General features: G+C 37.0%; 1 protein-coding gene across 1 annotated transcript; it reads left to right on the top strand.

Annotated features, from left to right (window-relative positions):
• The first annotated feature begins 12,262 nt into the window (after positions 1-12,262).
• On the top strand, positions 12,263-16,945 carry LOC114261824 (uncharacterized). Its single transcript, XM_082908364.1, has 7 exons — positions 12,263-12,957; positions 13,451-13,727; positions 13,770-14,150; positions 14,243-14,578; positions 14,662-14,798; positions 15,112-16,552; positions 16,886-16,945. The coding sequence occupies exons 1-7, from the start codon at positions 12,263-12,265 to the stop codon at positions 16,943-16,945; spliced, it is 3,327 nt and encodes a 1,108-aa protein (XP_082764490.1).
• Positions 16,946-17,495: the final 550 nt, after the last annotated feature.

Below are 17,495 nucleotides of genomic sequence, written 5' to 3' on the forward strand. Positions count from 1 at the left end.
TTTCTACAGCATACATTGTTGGCCGGCCGACCATCAGTGATGGCTGACAAGGCTTCATTGATGGCAGGCAATGCACATCAATGGCCGGCAAAGGAGAAATGGTGGCCGACAGCCTCCAAGGATGACCGGTAGGCCATCAGGAACTTCAGGCTGAAAAGACCCAAGCATGGTCCAAAGATGAGACAAAATAGATGTAGGATTTGAAATGCTCAAAGCTGTGGCATTCCGCTAGAGACTTCGAGCGTTTGTCGAGCAAACAGACTCATCATCGGATGTATCTGCAAGAACACTCAAGTCTTAAAGGGCCGTCAAAAATGGGGTCTCTACAAAAGGCCCTGCTTCAACTGCTTGGGCTTGGACTTGATTTCCAGCCCTGAGAATGTCTATGGATTCCCTCAGTGCTTCGGCCATTTCACGGGCTAAAGCGCCCATGGCCTCCTGACCTATTGGCTTGGCTACATTGGCCTGACCAACTCCCTTTACCTGCGCTGGAATACCATCCGGTATAGGCGCCTCATGCCTCCTAGGCCTACCACGCCTACTGCCACGACCACATCCTGACATCCTAATGAAGGCAACAAAAGATTAGCACATTTACAAATGTGTCGAAGCTAACCCACTCGCATCCTAATACATTGGACAATAGTAATACACTCCACGTAAGCATATAATCACATAAACACATACGAATTTTATCTCCAAATAATGACCGTCCCGTGGCGTTGCTAGAGTTTCAATTAGAAGTAGCAGTGATCAAGTGCCTTTCTAATAGGACTCGTAGAAACCCGTAGATCCAACCAACATCGAAGAAATTCAATCCTGTACCCAAACAATCACAAAAGCATGTTGTCATATAAGCACATATTGTCTATACTTAAGTCTCTAGTAAGCGAGACAAACCCATTGTGGTACTAACCACTTCCCACGTACCAAAATATTCAAACCCAGTATGCTCTGATACCAAGCTGTAACACCCCCAAAATACACAAAAGATATAACCCAAAAACATACATTGGTAATTGCATACATCAGAGTGAAAAGTCCTTTCATTACACGAAGTTAGAGATACAAAGAGTTTGATATAAATAAATGGACTATTGGCTTACACCGTTCCAAGTCTTAACTTAGTTACAACAAAAGTGAGCTTCGCTCTTTACATATTTAGCCCTAGGCTATACAAAATAAGCAAAACATGAAGTTCTTGCTTCCCAAAGATCCCTTCAATGCTATTGCCTTAGTGGAGGCATACCATCATTATCTGAAAATGTTATTCCCAAATAAGGTGAGCCACAGCCCAATAGAAATCATCTAACACAGTATATGAAATTTAGCAAAGGTATAAGTACAAGTGTATAAATAATGCATGTGAAGAAACATTTCACAACAATACATACTCTTGAAATATCAATTTGAAGTCTTAATCCATTTTCTTTCAATTCACTTTCCATTCACTTATCTGTTCTCCATTCATGAGTCAATTTCATTATTTCTCAATAAATGAATTGAGGCTACAGCTCAACTAAATTTCAAATCACACAACACTTCAAACTTTTTATTTCACGAAAATTTCGTCCACGGGTAACTGTCAAACAAGACCCATGTAAACGCAGGCCATACAAGCACTACAATTGCCATTTTACGGATATTTCGTCCGCGGGCTAAGCACCCATGTATAATCGGGACTTTCACCCAGGACACTCTAGCTAACTTAATTATAATGGAGTCCATCCTCTTTCTCCTCCCAAACAAATATCCATACATATGCAATGTATTTAAACAGATAATCAAACATGAAGCACATCCCATTTCCACTTCCAAACAAACATACATATACAATGTATATAAACACGGTCATATTCAATAACAATCATCAAAAGATTAGTTTTAATTCACCTAATCCACATGCAATTTCTACAACAATCAAAGCTATCCTCCACCGATAGCCTAATACAATTGCCTCTAGACAAATATTAAATCTCAAATAGGTAGTTTATTCAAAACTTCTAAAGGACAGAGTTAATACAAAACCAATCCCGCCATTCATATCAATACTCTCTCAATTTCACGTTTTCAATGTCAATTCCAATTATTTTTACAAAATAATAGTCGATCTAATTAGGGCAACTTCCCCTTTTTCCCACATATTATCCAAGTGCCAAAATCATCAAATTAAACATAACACAACCTCATTTTCAAACCCCACAAGCATCTATTTTACCTACACCCAAAACCCCTCTTTCCATTTCATGCCCAAACTTTGGGTTTGTTTAAAACATCCCCCAAATCACACCATTGTCACACAAGAGGCAAATAACTAAACTAAATCTCATATGAAGGTGTAGAAAGATCCCTACCTCAAATGAAGAAGATGAGTCCAACGAGAGAGAAACTCCAAGAACAACGAAACCCATTCTCAATCGGGTCAAAACGAAGATCTTGACGAGCTCCACCTTTTTCTCAAAGGCACTATATAGCGATCCCGGGTTTACCCTTGATATACAGTGATCCGGACATGTGTTCGTGGATATTGGTAGTTGTTTATTATCTTATTTACATCCTTTTTACTCAGTATTTGAGTTATGGGATGTGTTGGGCAGGTTTGTTACAAGTTGGTTGAGTTTAGAAACCAAAACTAGTTGCCCAGATTTTTTACCTGTCCGCTCGAGCGGGGGTTTTGGCGCTCGAGCGGGAATTGCACCCATCCAGTATTTTCTGTGCAGTGTTGGACGCTCGAGCGTGGTATTGGCCGCTCGAGTGGGGTTGTGTGAGTTCCGCTCGAGTAGGGAGTTGGAAGCTCGAGCGATGGCCTGGTTCTGTAAAAGTTCTGGGAGTGTGTATTCGCCGCTCAAGCGGGATTGTTGGCACTCGAGCGGGAGTCTGTGAGTGACGCTCGAGCGGGGTGTTTTACGCTCGAGCGGGTCGACTGGGTTTAAGTTCCGTGTTTTGACTTTTCAAATCACTTTTTCACTTTCTCTTCTCTCTCCTACTTTTCCAAAAAACACCATTGTTGAGCCTCTCACTCTAGAACTCAACCTTCTCTCTAGGTTTTGATCTAGTAGGAGTGATTTGCTCATCTTTGGCCTTTACAAAAAAGTTGTTGATCGTCGAGGGCTACTTTTTAATCTGAAAATTTCGAGTTTTGGAGCACGTTGGGTTTTGTCATCTTCTCCTTTGAGGCTCCGAATTTGAGGTAGGGATATCCTACTCCTCTCTATGGATTTTGTCTTTAAATTTTGGTACTTTGAGATGTTGGGGTTGGTTTGGTAATTTTGTGAAAGTTTGGGGCTCTTGTGTTATTTTTACAAAAGTTGGGGTTTTATTTATAATAAACCTAAATGCATGTTTGTCGTAGAAAAGTGAAATAAATGTTGAATCATTGATGAAAATGGGACCTAAGGGTTAAAATGGTAATTATGGAAAATGACCTAATTACACCGTTTGATTAATTGGGATAATTAATTGTGAGAAATGAGGAAATGAAGTGAAAATGTAGAGATGGGGAAAGTATGGGTTAAAGGGTGTAGTTGAAATATTTATCACTCACCGAAATGAAATGTTGATTAAATATCCATTTGTGCATTTGTTTTCTGTTTAGAAATAACTGCTTTGGGCTATCGGTGGAGGATAGTCGTGATCGTTGTAGATGATGCATGATGATTAGGCAAACTGAAACTAATCACTCGAATGTGTCATTGAGATTGACGATTGAAAGAATACATTAAATTTATGTATTGTGTGATGATGTGTATAATTGTTGTTTATATGCATTGTGTTGTGTTGGAGGAGATAGGGGATGTACTCCACGGTTTAGGTGAAGATAGGGGATGGACCTCTAAACCGGATGTGTTGGGAGGAGATAGGGGATGGACTCCATAGATAGAGCTCATATGCTTATCTATTCTTGTGTTGACAGAGCTCATATGCTTGTCATTGGAAGTGTGATAGTGCTCATATGCATATCTGTGGAAGTGATGATATAGCTTGTATGCTTATCTGTTGTTGTGTGATATAGCTCGTATGCTTATCTAATATGATATGGGAAGTGTTTGATATGAGTTATTGTCTCATATGGGTTGTTTGGCCAGGTTCTGAGCCATGGTTGAAATTTGAGAATTTAAAGAAATTGGAAAATGAGTTGTACCATGGACTTGTATGTCATGAAAATGTAAAGTGTCATAAAGGAAATAATCAGTGTGAACCAACTATCAACTACTAATCTATTAGTCATTGTTCATATTTGGTTTAGTGTATTTCTACTGGGCTGTGGCTCACCCTATATGGGAACATCATTTTCAGGTACAGGTAGCATGCCACCTCCAAGGACATAGCTTGGGAGGCTGGAGGCGGACATACTTTTGTCGTTTTACTTTTGATGTATTACATGTAAATTCAAGCCAAGGGCTTAAGGTGTAATTGAGTTAGTACTCTTTGTTGTAACCAAATGTTAACTTGGAAAGCTGTAAGCCCGTAGGGCATTTTGCTTTTGTTGTTAACATGTAATACTTTTGTGATGAAACTCTGATGAATAGAAAAATGTGGTTATTTCATATGTTAATGAATGTCTTATTTGATGGGTTTAATGTTATTATTTTGAGGGCGTTACACACTAGAGTGGAAATCCCAATGGATTTAGATGAAATCTAAGAGAATGTGAAATGTAGAGAGAGAAGCTCAAGAATAAGCTTTTTGGAAAGTCTTAGAGAGAGAGAGAGAGAGAAAAGAAGAAGTTATTCCAAATGTCATTCTTTCGGACTGAAATACACGCAGTCCGCTCGAGCGTGAAAAGTCCCTCTCGAGCGTCAGACACAAGGTTCCGCTCGAGTGTGAAAGTTGGCGCTTGAGCAAAGAATTCACGTTTACAGAAGTTTTGCAGATGAAGGTCTCCGCTCGAGTGTGGAACTGGACGCTCGAGCATCCAATGCACACTGTAAAAGTATTAAGGGTCGACAAATTCCGCTTGAGCGCAAGAATGGCCGCTCAAGCAGAGAAGCAAATTTTGTGAAGCCCGCTTGAGCGCGAGAATGCCCGCACGAGTGGAAAGGCCAAAATCTAGGCGGCACAGGTTTTCAAATACGAGCAACCCACCTGTCCCAAACGCACAACTACAACCCGATAACTCAAATGAAAGGGAAGACAAGCAAAAGAGATAGAATAACTATTCAAAACTATACCAACCCGAGTCCGGAATACAGTAAGTAATGGGTCAAAGTCGAAATTATATGAGAGAGTGTGTTACAAATAATCAATTAGGATATTAAAAGTAACACACTCTCTCATATATTTTCTATTGTCAAATAATCATATCACTTACATATCATTGGGTCTAAAAAGTTTGTCAAAAAAGTAGGCTTGTATATCATTTTCCATTAGAAATATTATATCAAATAGACGGGGGATTCTATTTGAACCCAAATTATGTCTTTGTACGCTCAATTTAAATTCATAAATTTTAATTCATGTTATATCCTAATATGAATTTATTAATAAGAACAACACATATTAAATCTAAAATGTTTATTTTTTCTTCTTATGGTACATCATAATCAGTTATTCTTATTCAAATTTCTGTATCTTCTTCCCTAAGAGATCAAAGTTGTTCCTTCTTTTTATTTTTCTTCTTCTACTCTTCCCTCTAAAATTCTAATCCACCCTACCAAAACTCACTATCATTTTTCTTCTTATTTTTCATCAATATCATTGTTTTTTATTATTTTGAAACCCTAAGCCCTATTAGAAGAAAGTTTGAATAAAATCAAATAATGGATGAGAGTAATAATCGAAATAGTTTTTTTAAAAGCAAACCCATCAAAAAGGAGATAAGTATTCATATAAAGGGGTTTTACAATTTTTGTAGAGTACCATCAATTATTTTCTATTCATTTTTTTGACAAAAATTAAATGGCCCAGTGGTTAAATTAACAATAACATATTATGCCTCCATTTGGGATGGTAGTTTTGAGGCTTTTTTTGGCTAAAATAGTCACAAAAAATAAAATAGGCTTTTTAACCCAATAAGACAAAACATCACATCCAACCCATAATTATTATATTCTTTCTCTCACAAAAAATCCAAAAAAGCCAAATAAAAGCCAAAGGCCTTTAGCCTCGGGCTAAAATAGTCAAAAAAAGTCAAGAGCCAAAAAGCCAACCTACTTCCCAAACGAATCCTATTGTAGTTGTTCTTATTTTGTCATTTAAATAGTACATTATTTTAGAACATACTCTTTCTTGTTAGTGTATGAAGCTCATGTATCTATAAGTTTAGTTTTTACTTTTCCACGAATATTCTTGTGGACAATTTATAATCTAAATTTTTTTTTCTATATCGAAAAGTTTTATGATGCTTATGTAAAAGTTTTTTTTCTGTATTTGAGAATTATTTTCTGTATTGAAAAGTTTTTGAAATAATTTAGTTCTTTTAGTTTGTTTATTATTTATTATTTGGGTTTACCTTGAGGGTAATTTAGAAAAAATAATAGGGTGCAATGAGAGTAAAATGAAATTTTAAACAATTAAACAAGGTGTGCTTAAAAATGGAGAGTATTTAATTATTTTTTGGATGTAAATAGAATCCACTAGCTGAATATAAGAAATAGTTTTAGAAACCTCCTTTCAATTGCCAAATATGTGCATTTTTCTTCTTAGATCTGAGTCCCCCATAGAAACTACCTGAATTTTATCAATTTCCATTGCAATAACCTCAAACAACTTGAAGATGGACATGAACTAACTGGTAAACTTGGAAGCATTGCTCTTATCAGAGTTACTGTGCCGCCAAACGAAAACATAAACTCTTCTTCTATGTAGCACGTTTAAGCCTAAACTTGTCAATAACTGGCTTTCATGTACTCTTTCTTTTTGGAGTGGCACCAAGAGGCAAGCCAAGATAATTTATTGCCAATTTCTGACTGGGGGCAATTTAACTTTGTGGTAAAATTAGCAATAATATCATCTAACACTCCTATTCCACATACACCACTTTTTTGAAAATTGATCTTTAGTCTTGACATTACCTCAAAACACTTAAAAATTCTTTTGAGGTTAAGAAAATCCACTCATTCTGCTTACAAACATTATAGTGTCATAGAAAACTACAAGTGTGAAATTGCTACTTCACAAGTAGGCAAATATGATAAGCAAATCGAATGGAAAATATGGCCTAATCAGGGGCGGCTCCCAGGCTTGGCTAGGGGTGTCACCCGAACCCCCTGACTGAATTATTATTATTATTATTATTATTATTATTATTATTATATAAACATTAGATTTTAGGAAAAAAATTAGTAATTAAACTCACTAAAATACAACTTTAAACCCATAGTTTTAAATCCTACTCTTTTGAACCCACTATTTGATAGTGTTGATAATGAGCTTATTATGCAATGATTTCAAAATATGAAATCTCGTCGTGGTCAATTATAGAAGCTCATGTATTAGCATGTCTTTTTGCTTAAATAATAGTATCAATATATTGAAATATTTTTGTTTATAATTTTAGAATTTAAATTAATTTGTTGATTTTTTTCTCCATATGTGATATAATGATTAATGTGAATTTTCTGTATGATATATGGTATTTAAGTTTTTGATTGACACCACTGACAAAAATTCCTGGGGTCGCCACTGGGCCTAATGCATTCAAACTCGAAAAGACGCAAGAAGGGAGGAAGGCTCAGCACCAAGCATCATGATTATATGTATATGTGTGATCCTACATGTTATTTCTAATGCAAACATACATTACAGGAGTCTAAGGTTCGGTATTATACTAAACATGCCATGAACATAGTGGAATTGAGCAATAAACGAAGAGCAAATTTAAATAAATAAAAACATGATCTGAACCGATATCCCTAATGCATCCAAATCATGTTACCACGCCCAATCTATGGATGTGAAATAAATTGAATGAAATGTGAATAAAAAGTGGCAAAGTATGCGCTAAAATTATGAGATATGAATGAAACTATAACTAACTAGTAACCATTATCAAACAAGAAAATTATATTTAAAAAACGCAGACAATAGACAATTAACCTTTGGTTTGTATGATCGAACCAAAGAAACACACAAAAGAGTTGAGAGGTGGAACCAATGGGTGCTCACCTTATGTAAGACGCACGTGGGTACTTGTGCGCGTAACAACTCAGATACTCGATTTCTTTGATATAGTCTTACGAGTGCAATGGAAAATATAGATGAGAGTACAGATTTAGCAAATTGTATAGAAAATTCATTTTATTGCAAAACTTTTTCCAGAAATGGACTACATTATCAGATCTTAGAGTCACCACCTAATATTTTAGAAAAATTAAGAAACCCGTGATTCATGCCAATGCCACTGTTTGTCATAACCAATGATGCTTGACTTAGAATCTTAAGTATGAGAGGGGAAGGTCTTTAATTGAATATCCCCGTTCACCCGATCAAAAATCGGTCTCTACTAAACCATGATATTAGTTTTATTTACTTTATATGTTCATATCCCGATTATTTAATAAATCTTAAAATCTTACTATGTGAAACATACAAGTATAGACTATGTCATTCATTTTGGAACAATTTGATTTCATGTATTTTGAAAGAGTTTGGAAAATATATAACTCGAAGAAATTGAGTTTACAAACATAAAAATCAACATCATTTCAAATTAAGCAACACAACCTCCATCTGCCGGCATTTATATAGTTATATTAAGTAAATAAGTAGCCATATTGTAGGATTCTTAAATATAATAAGAAAAACACACACGAGCGGGATGCTAAAACATAAAAACTTACATATTTTTTGACATTTTGCGAACAGCTACAAAACAAAGTCAGTAAAACTTGCGTGATCTTATATACAAAATCCTAATGCAATAATGCAACTAAAGATTGAGTTTCTAATATATGACATGCGAATCATCTCAAGAATATGAGGTAGCGCACATAATTACATAAGAATTAATTAAACCATAGATGCAAACTTAGTCGAATCAAAATACATGAAACATGGATGCAAAACATGGATATAGTGAAAAGCAAAGTATGATACTTATGTACAAATAAAGAAAGCAAGTAAAAGAATGAGATAGAAAGAAATGGTGCAGGAAATTATTACAATACTTGAATAAATAATTACAAACCAAATGTGTGTGTGTGAGAGAGAGAGAGAGAAAAAGAGAGAGAGGAAGAAAATATTACAACAAAACAAAATCTCAAAAAACATTCAAATGAAAAACAAAATAAAAGCTTCATGTGTCTCGAGGATCGCCAGAAACTATTATGCTCAATGCAGGACAACTGCTTTGTTCTGTTTAGAAGAAGTTAGCTGGCCAGTCAATTAGCCCGGCCGACCAACTAGGCCTAGCAAAACTTGTCTTGTTGCAACACCGAGAAATGAACAAACAAGGAATGTGTAGGTGTCTCAACTAACCACTTCCGATTAGATTACAACAAAATTAATATGAAATTAAAGTAAGAAAACAAATATAAGATAGAAAATACAAGAAAATGAAAGAATTAAAAATTCATATTCCAAAGAAAGATTGAATTTCTTGATTTTCAAACGTCCTTTTGATCACATTTACGGTTGTGAATTATGTTATTTGTCTTCAATTCAAAAATTTTGAATATTTTGAACTAGAATGATGTCTTTGGACTAGGAGATGATCACTCTCTAATCTTCTTAAACTTGGCAAGGATTACTCTCTCCTTGATCAATGCTCTAGGACTTGGTTTGCAATAACCCGACCCTCTCATATACCTTAATATGCTTTAATTTCCTCATTATATGTGTGTTTATGTGTTTGATGTGAATTCCATGTTCAATTATGTGAATTACATGATTGTGAAATTGTATCTGTCGGTTAAAAGAAAATCTATTGAAATTACAACATTTAGACTGCAATTGAAGGCCTTAAAGGCACGATAAATCAAAATTGATCTTACAGTGACGATTAGCATGATTGTTAGGACATTATATGAAATTTTGTAAAAATTTGATTTGCAACAAATTAAATTATTTTAATTTTGGCTCAAGTCTTAATTAAACTAGCTTGGCCCATAACTTAAGTCTTGATAGATATAAGAGCCACTTATATCAGCTTTAGAGGACTTAACCTCAACAAAACATTAAAAATATCTCCTGGAGAGTTTCTACAGAAGAAAAGAAGAGAAAAGAGAGAGAGGAAGAAGAGATCAACCAAGAGCTTGATGAAATTGTAAGGGGATTTAGAGAATAGAGTTTAAGGTGAGTGTAAATCAACTAAAATACCCTAAAAATCTCTCTTCAATTAATTAGCATCAAGCTTTAAAATGAAGTTTTACACTCATATAAATTAGGGTTTTGAAATAATGATGATCATGCTTGAGTAAATATCATCAAATTCATAATGAGTCATTCTATTCTCCAAGGCTTATGCTCATTCACATGAAGCTCCTTGCATTGCTATTATTCACTGACCTTTGTTCACTCCGTATTTATGTATATTTATGTAGGTAACCAACTCAGAGGCAAGTCCTAGGTCAGCTCCAGGAGCCTTTTGTTGGACCTATTTTGTTCAGCCTCCCAAATTAGAGCCTTTTGCCTTTTTGTGGGGTTCCTTTGATGTCACATTTTGTCTAGTCTTTCGAGACTGGTATATTTTTGATACATTGCCAATATGTAAATTTTGGGTTGTGCCTCTTTATATAGACTAGCATGACTTAGACTTACTTGTATACGAACTATGAATTATGTATGTGAATTCTCTATATATGGCATGGTGTACAATATCATGGCATTTAAGCACTGCTCAATAGACGTTCTGCTATTTATTGACTTCCGCTTTAGGCCCCGTTATTGAATAAAACATTTTGTTTTGAGGCCTAAGTATAGGCCGGCCATGGCCTAAACTTGTAGGGGTAGGTTTGGGTTGTGACATGGTTTCAATGAGTTTCTTTGGAGGTTTTTGTAATGAAAGATGAGATATATGAAGGCTAGACAACTTCTCTATTTTGGCAAGACAACACTCTTGTTTTCAAAGCTTCATTTTCTTTCTCAAACTCTAATTCAAACTCATCACTCTCTCTACACTTCTTCTCTCAAATTCATCTCCCAATACTCAAGACTTAAGCTTTCCTTATATAGGCAATACAAGTGGAACAATGGTGGAAGACAATAATGGAGCATTAAGAAAGATAATGAAGCAAATAGAGCACAAATGGAGCTAATAAAAGACAAAAATTGAGCACTACCTTCAATGGATCAAGCACTAGGCAATAGAGGCTAAGTATACATGCATTCAATGCATAAATGGGTCAGAAAATGGGGTTGTGAAGTGCCCCACCTGAACCAACAAAAATCTAGGCAAAACTGACTCTGGGTGATTGACTGGCCGGAGAGAATTTTGCCCACTTTGCTTCAATTCAGTCTAGCTTTGCTCCGGTGCCTGACAGGACCTAAAAACTTGGCCAAAATAGACTTAGGGTGGAGAGTAAAGCTCAAATTTCATCTTTTTTTACTAAAGATTTTGTAAAAGAATACAAACTTATTTTCATTATCGGGTAATCAAAAGAAGGCGTCCAAGTCTTAAGACCAGTCAAAATAGAGTGTCTACATCTTAGGTATTTGACCCCTAGTGCCTTTGCTTCCCTATTCTTGATTTGTATATGCCTGGGAAGTCAGATTTGATTTCATTGTCTTTAGTTTTACTTATAGAGCTTAAGCTCCCCTTTTCTAGTTGATGATAATGCTTCTCCTCCCAAAACCTTTCTCTTAAAGCTATAGTTATCAGAGACGGCATATGATGGAGTGATGATTACGACACATGAATCAGATCATGTTTTGGTGGCTCAAGAACACTCCTAACCTCTAGATTTAGGGTATATGTGGGATGACTTTTTGTTGGATTGAGTTTGGGCATGTAAAAGTTGGATCTCCTTTTGAGAGGGAAGAGGTATATATAGGTGAGCAAGACTTGAGAGGCAAAGGGTATGTACTTAGTGTGCAAGCCAAATCTTATATCTATATACCAAGATCATATATTGCCTTGCTAAAACTTAGGAATGGTGCTTCTAATCTGTGGAAGAATATGGGACTCAAGGAGGTCTTAGCAAATGGGGAGGGATTCATGTTTTTTATTTTTGACAACACAAACTCCTGTAATAAGGTGTTTGAGGGAGGTCCTTGGTATATGGGTAACCAACTCCTTATTCTTAAGAAGTGGAAGAAAATGATGAGGTTAACCAAGGAGCATGTGTCCTAGATTCCTGTTTGGGTCAAAATTTTCAATATCCCAATGGAGTATTGGGATCACGAGGGTTTAAGTAGAATTGCTAGTAAGATAGGTGTTCCTTTGTTTATGGATCATCTAACTTCTACTGGGACTAGAGTTTCTTTTGCAAGGGTGTGTGTAGAGGTTGATGTGAACTCTGAGTTGCCACATCAATTTTTTGTGAGATGTGAGGATGAGGTTGTTGAAATCAAGGTGGAATATCAAGGACTGCCAGCTAAATGTGAACATTGTAGAGTCTTTGGCCATGACATAAAGAAATGTGTGAATGCCCAAGTGGAGAAATTAACCCAAATGCAAAAGGTGACAGAAGTGGCATCTGAAGATGAGTGGCAACATGTCAAAGACAAGGGGAAAAAAAAAGTTGGAGTACCTAAGGGAGATGTACAGACAGTAGAGCACACACCCCCTTCTCCAGTGGAGACTGTTGCTAAAGTAGTTCTGGAAGAGGGTTTAAACCATGTTGATGACACACTGCAACTGTTGCATGAGGAAATTCAAGGACGTGCAAGTGCCCTTGGTACTATGGCTGAGGCACCATCTAGGCTTGAGGAACCAGTGGATGAAGTAGACACTGAAAAGGAAATGTTGGCTGCTATGGTGGACAAACTATCAACTCCAAGGAAGAAAGCTAGGCAACAAAGAGAAACATCACGGCAGAACTCCTCTCGTAAATCTGGTAGCCAGAGAAAGAAGAAGAAGTAAGTACTCTAAGTTTTCAGTTAGTGGGTCCCCTTCCTCTTTTGTGTCCATGACTTTTAAAATTGCTACTTGGAATATTAGAGGGTTTAATGAATCCTCTAAACATAAAGAAGTGAGGAATTTTGTGGTTAAAAATGATATTAAAGTCATGAGTCTTTTGGAACTCAAAATAAAATCTTCAAATGAAAAGGAAAATTTTCAAAAAGTTTTCTCAAACTGGGGTTTTTTGTCTAATGCACTAACTGATTCAAAAGCTAGAGTGTGGGTCTGCTGGGATCCTAATTTTTGTGATATCCAATGTTTAAAAATGTCTAATCAGTATATTTTTTTGCAAAATCACTTTGTTAGAGGGGATATAACATTTTTTCGGGCTTTTGTGTATGCTGACAATAAACATGTTTTAAGGGTTCCTCTCTTTGAAGATATTCTAGATCTCTCTGTCCAGAATATTTCCTCTCTTTTTGTTTGCATGGGGGACTTTAATGTTATCAGATGTCCTTCCGAAAAAGTGGGTGGGACTATCTCCTGGTCTGGGGCCAAGGAGGAATTTAATAAGTGTATTCTGAGTTCTGATCTCACTGATCTCTCTTATACTGGCTGTCAATTTACTTGGGCCAATAAGAGAGGGGATGGTGCTTTTATTGCTTCGAAGCTTGACAGAGTCCTTGTTAATGAAACTTGGCTTACCAAATTTCCTCACTCTTGTGCCAGTTTTTTGCCTTCTGGTATCTCTGACCATTCTCCTAGGTTGCTTGATATTGATCCTAATGTTAAGAGTCTTATAAAACCCTTTAAATTTTTTGATTTTTAGGGTGACCATGAAGATTTCGTGCCTAGTGTTTTTGGGGCTTGGTGTAAGTATATTAGGGGTTCGCCTATGTTTAGGATCTGCCAGAAGCTGAAGGCTCTGAAACCTATCTTGAAAGATATGAATAAAAAAGAGTATAGTGAGATATCGACTAGGGTTACTCATGCTAAGGCTAGTCTTGAGAGTGCTCAGATTAAGCTTCATAAGGACCCTTTGAATGCTGTATTGCAAAATTTTGAGAGGGATGCTTATAGTCAATATGTTGACTTGAGGAGGGTTTTGCCCACTAGAAATCCAGAGTTCAGTGGCTTAGCCTTGAGGATAGGAATTCTAGGTTCTTCTTTAGATAAATTAAAGGGAATATCAATAGAAACAAAATCCATTGTGTCACTTTGCCTTCTGGGGAGAAACTGTCTAAGGCTGAAGATGTTTGTAGTTCTTTTGTTAAAAATTTCACTGATATCTTTGGTACAAAGTTTAATGATACTTATAATGGGCTGGAGAGGTTACAGGGCCTTGTGAACAGGAAAGCATCCCCTGATCAGTTTGTGATGCTTTCTAAGGAGGTCACTGATACTGAGATTAAGGATACTTTTTGGTCCTTTAAAGCCAATAAGGTTCTTGGCCCTAATGGTTACCCTACTAGCTCTTTTAGGAAAGCCTGGGATGTGGTTGGGAATGATGTGGTGGCTGCCATTAAATCTTTTTTCACTTCAGGGGAGCTTCTTCAGGAGATTAACAACACGATTATTGCTTTAGTGCCTAAAGTCCCTAACCCCTCTTTAGTTGGGATTATAGGCCTATCTCTTGTTGTAATACCATCTATAAGTGTTTTGCTAAAATCATAGCAAATAGACTCAAGATGGTTCTGCCTGATCTTGTTGACCCTGTTCAGTCGGTGTTTGTCCAAGGTAGGAGAATTTCTGATAATATCTTTCTATCCCAAGAGCTGATGAGGGGGTATCATAGGACTTCTTCATCTCCTAGATGTGCTATGAAAGTGGACATTATGAAGGCCTATGATAATGTTAGGTGGGATTTTATGATTGATGTTTTGAAAGTTATGGGCTTCCCCCATCAATTCATTCACTGGATTGAGGCGTGTATGACTAGCCGCTCATTTTCTATCTGCATTAATGGCAGCCTGTAGGGTTATTTTAAGGGGGCTAGAGGGCTTAGACAAGGGGACCCCATGTCCCCTTATTTGTGTTGTGTTAGCTATGGAAATTCTGGCTAGGATTCTGAGTGAAAAGGCCTCTCATCCTCATTTTAAATTTCATTGGAGGTGTGAGAAAACAAAAATTGTGAATCTTTGCTTTGCTGATGATCTGATGATCTTTTGCAGATGGGATATTTTTACTATCCATGCTGTTAAGGAGGGTATTGATGAGTTCCAAGCTCTATCTGGCCTTTCTCCTAGCCCTAATAAAAGTTATGTGTTCTTTTCTGGGTGTGAGAAAGAGTTGAGGGATGAGGTTATGGGAATTTTAAACTTCCCTGAAGGCTTTCTTCCTGTTAGATATCTTGGGGTCCCTCTTATATCTACCAAGCTTAAAGCTTCTGAATGCCTGCAACTTGTTGAGAAAATCACAAAGAGGATAAAGTGTTGGACTAATAAATGTCTCTTTTTTGCTGGGAGGTTGCAATTGATCCAATCTATCCTGTTTTCTATGCAGGTTTATTGGAGTTCTCTTTTTATACTCCCTAAAAAGGTTGTGAAAGATATTGAGGGTCTTTTCAGGGCCTTTCTTTGGTCTGGGAGTGAGCTTAAGAAGTATGGTGCGAAGGTGTCTTGGGATAAAGTGTGCTCCCCTAAAAGGGGGGGGGGTTTAGGTCTTAAGTCTATGGGGGTGTGGAATAAGGCAGCCATTGCTAAACACATATGGTTCATTTTCTCTGGTGGTGAGCGATCTATATGGTGCCAATGGGTCAAGTCTTACCTTTTGAAGGGTAGAAGTTTTTGGAAGGTTAAAGTTCCTACTGATTCATCTTGGGTTTGGAGGAAAATTTTAGGTCTTAGACCTATTATTTATCCTTATATGAAATACAGTGTGGGGGATGGTAATAGTGTTTTCTTTTGGTTTGATAATTGGCATCCTCTTGGATCTTTATGGGCTAAATTTGGGGACAGGATCATGTATAACACTGTTGTTAATTTTAGAGTGAATAGGATCATTTCCAATTCTTCTTGGAGGTGGCCTACTTCCATCCCTGTGGACATATGTGACCTGATCCAATCCACCCCTCAGGCTCTTATCCCTAGGTCTAGCCCTGATAAGCTGATGTGGACTCTGTCTACTGATGGGCTGTTCTCTATCAAATCTGCTTGGAATGCTTGGAGAGTCTCCTTTGAGAAAGTTGAGTGGTCTAATTTGGTTTGGAGTGCTGTGTTTGTTCATAAGACTAGCTTTATCACTTGGTTGGCCATCCAGAATAGATTGAATACGGGTGAAAGGCTGAGATTGTTTGGTATTTCCACTGTTGCAACTTGCCCCTTTTGCCTTTACCACACTGAGGACCACTTACACCTGTTTTTTAACTGCCCTTTCTCTGAGAAAGTGTGGATGCAAATTAAATCTAAGATCAATGTGGCTTGGCCTGTGTTACATTGGTCTGGGCTAGTGTCTTATATTGCTAAATCTGTGAAGGGTAATTCTCTTGGCTCTATTATTTCCAGGCTTACTCTTAATTGCACTGTTTACCTCATTTGGCTTGAGAGAAATAATCGAGTTTTTACAAAACAAAAAATTCCTGAAGAAGTTCTTGTTTTGAACATTGTTAATATGGTTAGATTTAGAGTGTTGTCTCTGAAAAATTTAAAAAGAAATTCAAATGATTCATGGTTTTTAGCCACTTGGAGACTGCCCTCTTCTATCCTTTGAGGTGATTGAGGGGAGCAGTGTGTTGAGTGTGGTGTGATCTCATATTGAGGGTTGAGTGATCTATGAGCTATCACATGTTTTTCGTAATAGTTTGCTTTGCAAGTTTGTCATGCTGGCCCTTCTTAGGGATTGAGGGTTGAGTGTGCTGTGAGCATATAGTCAGGTGGTGGTCTTTATTGAGCTTGTGGGTTGAGTGTTGTGAAATCCTATATGAGTGCTCCTAACTTTCTCTTGCAGGTTTATATCAGTTGCTGGCACAGTTGTAGGGAGTTCTTTGGTGAGAGCCTAGTGAAGTGAGGATATATTTTTGATTGGTTTTTTAAATATGGTTCTCTAACCTGTTCTTTAAGAGTGACTCTACTTCTGAGTGTTGAGATTGTTAGTACATATATGAGTGAGGTTTGCCTCAGGTTATGTTATTTTTCTTTTTCTTTTTTTTTGAGTGTGATTGTCAGTGGGCCAGGCAGCACTTTTCTACGCTAGTTCCAGCACATATCTGCTCCTATGGTTTTCTTGGAAAGGGTCCTCTGTTGGTCTAGGTTGCTTCATGGTGATATTCCAATTTCAGAGCTTTGGGATAGTCGTGCCTCTTGTTGGTATTGTAGAAGGAAGCTTGTCTTGATGTCTTGGCTGCAAGTTGCGCCAATCCAAGCTATGTTGATCTCAGGTTTCTAGAAGCTAGAAGAAATGGCTGCTTTAGGCGCCTCTAGTGTGAAGAAAGTTTTACTTACATTATTTATATATGCTGGACCATGTTGTATATATCTGCTGGTTGTGTCTTGGATGTTTATTCTCTCCTGTTGGCCTTCCCTTTCGGGTTGTGTAAGGGAAAATCTTTTTTACCTCT

The sequence above is a fragment of the Camellia sinensis genome, chromosome 15, assembly GCF_055761805.1.
Source record: "Camellia sinensis isolate YWXY chromosome 15, ASM5576180v1, whole genome shotgun sequence".
NCBI lineage: Eukaryota > Viridiplantae > Streptophyta > Magnoliopsida > Ericales > Theaceae > Camellia > Camellia sinensis.